Source organism: Cygnus olor, chromosome 3, assembly GCF_009769625.2.
Source record: "Cygnus olor isolate bCygOlo1 chromosome 3, bCygOlo1.pri.v2, whole genome shotgun sequence".
NCBI classification, from domain to species: Eukaryota; Metazoa; Chordata; class Aves; order Anseriformes; family Anatidae; genus Cygnus; species Cygnus olor.
This window is the reverse complement of record NC_049171.1, coordinates 90520376-90528525: the sequence shown is the minus strand read 5'-3', so window position 1 is coordinate 90528525 and position 8150 is coordinate 90520376. Positions and strand designations below refer to the sequence as shown.

General features: G+C 44.5%; 1 protein-coding gene across 11 annotated transcripts in view; it reads right to left on the bottom strand.

Annotated features, from left to right (window-relative positions):
• Positions 1–366: 366 nt before the first annotated feature.
• The window catches only part of DAAM2 (dishevelled associated activator of morphogenesis 2), a 208752-nt gene continuing 200968 nt past the window's right edge, over positions 367–8150 (bottom strand). For all 11 annotated transcript variants that reach the window (XM_040554425.1, XM_040554419.1, XM_040554427.1 and 8 more), the window contains one exon: positions 367–6545. In XM_040554425.1, coding sequence (XP_040410359.1) covers positions 6330–6545 — 216 coding nt within the window. In that variant the 3' untranslated portion in view covers positions 367–6329. The remainder of the gene's footprint in view (positions 6546–8150) is intronic.

The following is an 8150-nucleotide window of genomic DNA, read 5'->3' as shown; positions in this document are numbered from 1 at the left end:
CATCCTCTCCTCCTCTCAGTCACACTCTTGCAGTGAGCTTATGGCCAGCCCTGCAGCCTTGCCTGCTGGTGTACTAGCATTCCCACATGTGGATTATGAGCTCTTAGATAGCAGACTTTTTTTTTTTGTGTGTGTGTGTGTGTGAACCCCAGTGTTGCCTATGTTGTTCCACCTTGCTGCCAGAACAACCTGTGAAGTTTCTCACCAGCTCTGCAGTGCCTTCATCACCTGAAGAGCTACAAGCTCTTGACCAAAGAGAAAGACCCAGAGCCAAGCAAAAAAAGTATACCCAGACTCCAACTTACCTTTAAGACTTTCCAGCAAAAGCACAGAAAGTGCAACTACAAAGAAATTATTGAGACACAGTGGGGGCAATATATCTTTAATTTTTTTGGCTTTTTTTTTTTTTTTTAGTATTACAGTATATTCTTATAAAAAGATACAGATAAAAAGGACACTACAGGATTTGTACATTTAATTCACTTATAGTCTTAAACTGACTAAGAAATGAGGATACGCCAAGGCATTACAGCAGCATGCAGCCTCCCACTCAGTAAGCAGCACTGTACTTTGCAGCGCAGCAGGCAGGGGCACCTCCCGAAATGACCTGCAAGTTTCAAGCTGAGCAGGCTCGCAGGGGTGGAGGGTGCCTGAAGATGGAGATGGTTTGGAAGGGAGAAGTGTTGAGTGTGGTACCTGGTGTCCCTTTACAACCTAAAACTGCAAAGGCTTCTAAAGAGCCTTTTTAGGGGGAAGTGTAAAGATGGGGAGGGAGGGGTAGGTTGCAAATGGCATGCCATAGAGGCTTTTCTAGATGAGCTGAGTGAGAGCTGCTAGCAGTGGACAGCTGAAAGGACTTTTGCAAAAGCCCTTCACAAGCTCTGTGGAACATCTTGTGAACAGCCAAAGCTGTTTAAAGGGGAGTTTTGATCCAGATGCTGCTATGAATTATGCTGATGTAAACACAGAGCAACTTGTACTGGGTATACTGGATCTATTTTACATTAACACCAGTAAGAGAAGACTCTGGATTGGAAGATCTATTGAGCATCCAGACCCTCTTTAGAAATGAGGTGCCATAACACCTTTCTAAACTAACGGCACCCTTCTCAGCAGGCACAGTGAGCATAATCTGGTCAGCTTTAGGAGATTCTGGTCATCAAAACTACTACTTAGAGTACCAGATAGCTTTAATACGAACAACTAAGTCTATGTTTTTAGTTAGCCAAATTGTATTACCCAGATTGGCTTCTTCATCCTTTAATAACAGAAGTAAAGGTGGCCAATGGTGTCTAACTCTTTGGATGGCAGGCAACCAGAAATCTCCCAAGTCCACTACAGAAGCCAAGGAGCCATCGCTAAACATGTAGTGATTGCTAAGAGACTTAATGGGTACAAAACTAATCTGACAAAATTTTTCTTTACCTGGATAATCTCAGGAGGTGGAGTTGAGGAGGAAAAAGGGAAAGTAGCAAAAATCCTTCTTCCTTGGCCTTGAAGATGGGAAGGAATCTTAGCTCTGAGCTAAGATTCTCTCAAAGCATCTCTGTCATTACAGGCATTTGGGTTGAGGGTTGAAGTTTGAGCTAGCAGCTGTGCGGTTTAGCTCCTCTTAATCTTCTGACCATAACTGATGACAAGAAATAAAGTTTTTGTTTGTTTGTTTGTTGTTTTCTTTAGGAAGTGTTGTAAAATAACCCACCTGCATCAGTTCACCACATGCGTTAAAAGCCAGGCTTTCCCAGGTCAAGTATCACTGGGGCAGAGTGATTACGATGAAAGCAAAAGGGAAGTTTTCCCTTCACTCCCTTCCCACACCAAGGCTGCTCACACAGCCCCTCACCTGGCTCAGCTTGCTGCTGAATAGCCACGCTGGCTGTCTCGCTGGTGTAATGCCCTGGCACGGTCTCAATAGTCTTTGCTGTAATGCAGTGTATACATACAAACATAGCAAACTAAAATAAGGCAAAATAAATAGAGGTGTCAGATTTACAGGCTCCCCTTAGAGATTCCTAAAACCTTTTTTTTAAAAAAAAAAAAAAATCATTTAACCCCCAAACAAAAAAGAAAAAAACAAAACAACAAAACAACCAACCCAGAAACAAAACTGCATATATCATGTACATCATCAACTGTACAACTGATTTCCTTTTCCGCTCAAAGAAACTCCTGACACAAGCTTCTCCATGCAACCCAGCTCAGAGTGCGAGCTTTCCTAAAAAAGAGGAAAGATTCAGCCAGTGAGGCTGACCATTATGGAAAAACCTGCCCCACAGTTCTCCAACAGGGCTCCTCACAATTCCTTTCCCTTCCTCAGACACTGTGAACACGTTACAGAAAAGCTTCTGAAGGATGCTCAAGTTGTCTCTCTAGTGGGGAGTCTCTCACCCCTGAACGTTGGTCCTGCTTCTGCTCTTGTAGGGAACCGGTGCCCAGACGATAGCTATGCTGCACAGCATGGAAGGGCCTCGCTGCCCTGAAGTCACTTTACCTTGTAGTGTTGCCAGAGACTTATGACCAACTGAGAAGAGTGACACAGACCAAAGGGAGTGTGGTGTGTGTGTAGGGGAGTTCTGCAGTCTTTTCTGGGGTCATCCTAATGCAATCTGCTTAAGAACAGTGCAGAAACACACAGGTAAATGAGGGAGCACTAAACCTCTGCGGACAAGATTTGGAGAATTAGAAAGTACCTCCTCTTCTAGGTGTGAAGAACTTCATCATAAAGTTAGCAACAACTACACTTCTGTAGGAAGAGTAACACAGAACAAGCCCTCGATTATAACCTTCTGTTACACTTTTCTTCCTCCTCTACTTATTTCCAAAGACAGAGTGATTTCCATGTAAAATGCTGGTGCTAGGCACAGCTGCAAGGACAACAGCAGACTTTGGTTCTTCTCTGGCTCTCAGAGTGTGAGGAAGAGGTTTTGCCTCAGTGTTACACCTCCTGACTGCTTGCCATACCTGCTCAGGCTGTGTTAGCACCAGAAGACAAGGAATAAGATTTTCCTGTCTTCTTCAGCGCTAAGCAACTCTACCACAACCGCATACGAAGAACAGAGCATAGCTGCACTCACGGCACCCAAGGGACTAGAAGCAAGGACAAACTTGGCTTCAGCAAAAATCTGAAGCCAGGCCCTAGAGCACAGCCAACTTTTTCCTTATCTCCTGTGTGGCCAGCCCCATCTCATATGGTAGACATATTAATGGGCCTCTCCGCCTGTCACCACTTCAATGAAATAACTGCTTGCCTCAGTGAGTAATCAAATGCTTTTCATGAACATTCACCATGGAGTGCACAGCCAGGGGAGACTGTTTAGCACGCTGAAAGAAGCCTTCAGCCACCATCACAGATTCAAACCAAACATCTGGGGCTGTGGAGTGCTAGGAAAGCTGAGCTGCAATGAATCAGGGGCATGGCTCTGGGCTGTCTGTCAGTCCCACTAATGTATCCCACAGCTGATTTACAGGAGTTGCACAATCTCTTACTACTTGTGTATGAATCGAGGAGGTGGCAAAGCTACAGCAGCTTTCTTTGACTCTGTCAGTGTGGCTGGAGCGCCGCGTACCACCACACAACTTTTCAAATCAGGACCGAACTGTGTACACGAACGGGCAGAGGGCTTAGCGCTCTCCCTGCTTTGCTACATCTGTGGCCTGGCAAAGTGACTACAGTTGCAAAAAGCACACCACAAACCTGGTTTGAAAAATACCAGGGGGGGAATGCTGTATTTATATTCAAGGGTTTTGCCCTGAGCTGTTTCTTCTCTAACAGCACTGCCACGCTGACAGCCTGCCTTATCAAACAAGTACCTGGGGAGCAAGCAAGCAGCCGTAAGTTCGACAGAGCCACAGGTCACATCTTCTTGCACCAGGGCTGAACTTGGCACTATACCTGAACTTCTGGGTGAGTCCTAAAACCAAGGAGAACAAAGAGGGGAAAAATCTACAATGTCCTAATCCCTAAAAACATCATCTTTGGAATTCAGGGATTATCAAAAGCTAAACTCAACTGTATACCAATTTGGCACATATTATCACCTCTCATATGGCTTACATGGCATAGGTTATATGGCATGCTTTAAAACAAGACAAACAAAACGGGGCTGGGATATAGCATGTCTACTTCAGGGAGCAGCAAGGAGCTTGTTAATATAATTTACAAGAGACATTTCTAAAAATCCATTTTGTAATTTAAAATAAAAATGATTAAAAAAGTGAGAGTTTTTCTTAAACTTTCAAAAACCTTTAAGAAATACAGTCTTTCTTCTACAAGGTGCTTGTGTCCGCTGCAATGGATATTGCTGTTAATAGCTAATCCCAGAAGGGGAGTGGGATAGTAAGGGAGGAGAATGCACCCAGCTCTTGTAAGATACCAGCTCTTTACGATGAGTATTATACAGAGGCGCGGCAGTCTGGAATGTCGTAAATAGGGAAATTCTGGGGTGGGAGACTCAAAATTCAGTAAACAATGAAACATTAGAGTTTAACAATTCTGACTTTTTTGCTTCTTTCCATAGTTTACATAATTACTTTAGTGTTCAGAAAACCACCGCAGTTGGTTTCTCCAATATTGGTAGTGTGTAATACTGATCAGGCAGCGTGCATGGCAGAGGAAGTTCTGTTCTGCAGACTCAGTGCAGAGCCTGAGGTTAAGTGACATTCAGAGAAAGAAATCAAACCAAATGATTAAAGTGACTGATGGAGCTTTTTTCACTTCCCTGGGATTCCTTGACATTTGGCGCTGTTTACTATTGATGCATAGTTTGTACGTGGTGGGCCCCTCTTCTCAAACATTCTTGTTTTCTGCTTGTCTAGGAGGAAGAATCCATCACCATTTTTTTCTTTTCCCTCTCCGGGGAAGATAATCAAAAAGGAAGACAAGATTAAAAAAAAAAAAAAAAGGTCACAACAGCCCGCATAATCCAGTCCCTTTCCTAGAGCCATGAAGATGCACCAAATTCATAATTCAGTCCTCTTCTTGGGGTCCTCTGCTTTTTCACTGTGTGCTTCATACGTGTAGCTTAAATGCAAATTTCTTTTTTTTCTTATGAATTCACCCATCTTCAAAGCCTGCTTAGCTTACACAATTTTGTGTCCTCCTGAAAAAAGTTCTCAGTTTTCCTTACAGGACCTTCCATTGGTTCATGCGAAGTAATCCCTTCTAAATGGAACAGGCCACGGTCTCCACAGCTCTCCTTTGACACCATTTATATCCTACTAAATTATGTGATTCCCCTAGGTAGGAGTGGGGTGTGTGCAGTGAAGGTCAGCCTATTAAACAGAAAGTCCAGTCCATCCCAACAGCAATTGCAGATAGCATCAAGTGGAAAAGAAATCCCATTTCTTGCAGCTTTTTGCCACTTGTGACCTGTGGATGACACTAGGGAGCTCCCAGTTTCCACTGGACTCCACTAAGAAGCCTTGCACAAACAGGTAAGAAGTGTTCAGCTGTTTCCTTCCCACCCTCCAGCAATTGCAACAGGCTCCACAATCATCTAGGTGTAACTCCAACCTGGCAGTGGCATAGTTTTCTAAACAAAAGCCAGAGCTTCTTTCCTAAAAGAGGCATTTCATCGCTTTGAGGCTCCACCATCAACAAGTTCCAGAAAATTGTTTCTAGAAAAGCAGAATCCAACAGACTTTTGCAAAATTTTTTATGTTGATCCTGATTCTTGAATTCCATTTTCTTCCAGAACCAATTACTTCCTTCTGAGCATCACTTGCATTGGACAGTGTAGGTCATACAAAAATACTATACAGAACATGGTATCAAAAGCATTTTTCAGGCTCTAATCAATGGCTTCTAAAAATCCAATTCTGGGAGGGAACTTGTAACCTCTAAAACCACATCTTGACAAGCCCCCGAAGGCCAGTCTAGATCTTGAAGAAGTGACAGGTGTTTACAGAGCTGTTCTGAAATTCGTCTTGCTTATTATCAGCAAGATGGAGATCGTAGCACATTTTTACTTTGGCACACAGAAAATTATCTTTCTCCAGCTGTGAAGCAGTCTGCAAGGCCCAAGTACTTTCTGTCATCACCATGAGGCCTTTGATGACACAATAAACTCCCAGAAGCAAATCTGTCAGCTCTGCATGGCCCAGTCACAGACCCTGCTGGCTCCACAGAGGCACTTTTATAATGGTTCAAATTAGGAGCACAGAGGGGGGATGAGAGGAAAGCTGATCATGGAAAGGTAACGTCTCTAGCCACAGACCAAAGAAATCCTTTGGGGCAGCTGTCAGCCAGGAGCCATCACACACATCCATCTTCCTTGTTTTGCACTTTTTCATCACCTTCTTTCGGTTGATTATTTTTCTTTCTCTTGTAATTAATAATTTAGCTTTGTCACCACCCGCTCCCGGCTTGAATCTAAGCCTTGGTTCCCCGAACGCTTGCGGTTACGCTTGAGCTTGGATAAGTCTTTGTCAAAGACTTCACCCGACCTTAATGCTGACACCAGGTCATCAAACTCCCCGGTCTCTTCAGAGATGCTTCCTGCTTTCGCTTTCTTTTGTCGCCTCTCTTTTTCCCTTTGCTCTTTCAGCTGTGGAGAAAGACAGAGTTTTTGGATTAGCTTACCGAGATGCCAGATCGCTACATACACTTTGTTAAGGAGTGGCTAAGATGTGTCGGTTTAGGAAAAAAAAAAAAAAAAAAAGAATCAGGATCCTGTCCACAAGGCCATCACCTATGCCAAGGGCAACAGATGAGCACGGTGGGCTTCCCTTCTTCTGCAGAGGTGAGCAGAGAGCAGGAGAGATGAGGAATGAGTAGCATCTTTGTTTGCCACACAAAGCATTACCATCCCGCAGCAAAAAGGACACATGGTAGCACCTACTGTGCTCACAGTACCTAATGTGGTGAGTTTAAAGTTAGTCTGATGTGTCTGCACAGACCAGTCACTACTATAGTCACAAACAGCTCTGCACTTAGGGCATGGGCAGCTACATTCAGACAGGCAGAAAGGTCACAATCCTGCAGAAGGAGGAAAGTAAGAAGGGAAAAACATCAGAGAGCCACAGGCTAAACATAACAGAAAAGGAAAATTGTGTGAGATATCAAAACGTCAACAGAAACCCATGAAACAGCTCATGTATGAATGTTGCAGTGGTGGGAATAAGGAACATTGCTTCGGGTCTGGAAAGAGAAACCGGTTATAAATAGAAAGAGCAATGAAACAGAACTACTGATTTTACAAGAAAAAAAAAGGATAAGTCCCACTGTCAAGGTGATGCCCTCAGTCTCCCTAGGTAGCACCAGGGAGCTCAGTTATCCCCCACACTGCTCAGCTCCAAGATTAGTGGAAATGCCAAGGCATCAATATGTGCTCTAGTCCCATGTTGCAGGAAAATTCTTCTCATAAGCAAACTGCAACCTCTCTTGGTGCATCAGGCCTACTAAAGCATCCTAGTGCTTTAACAGACACTTTCTAGACTGGCTGAAAGGAAACTTGAGCCTAAGTCTTGGCATTTTATCCCTATGTCCAACGGTTCCAGGAAGCCTGTTGGCATCCTAGAGTTTTACCTCTCACCTCTTCTGAAAGGAACAAAAAGCTGCTTTTGGCACAGCAAACATCTGAAGTAGCAATGCCCCTCAGCGAGGCCTGGGGCCGTGGCAGCAGCCGGGGTTAGAGCACTGGCAAGGTGGAAGGAGGCAGGGGAACACTAGGCTGTTCTCATCCCCAGGAAAGCCTGAGGTCAGAGGGGGAGGCCGGTTCACATGAAACTCTGGGGATATACTCATCAGGCTCCCAGCAGCAAAATTGATGCACAGAAGCTTGTTCGCCACATCAAGGGCAAACACAACCCCAGTAATCAAGGCGTTAAGGCCAGCCAGAGAGAAACACTGCCAGTGCAGGCTCCAGCAGGCGCCAGGGCATTTGCTGTGTCACCATTCACTGTCAGGGGACAAGCACACAGCAGATGATGATAGAGTCTGAGTGGAAGCTGACCAGCTGGCAGGACGAAGGGAGACCTGGCTCCAAGAGCTTTAGCACAGCCTGAAAACAAGACAGTGTGGCACCGGGCGGTGGCAGCACTATCTTGCAAATTACCTTGGCAGAAAAGGTAGGGCTAGATTTGGGTACCTGAACCCAAAGAAGAGAAATTTAGAAGCAAAATTTTGCAAATTTACTTTTTTTTTTGTCAGC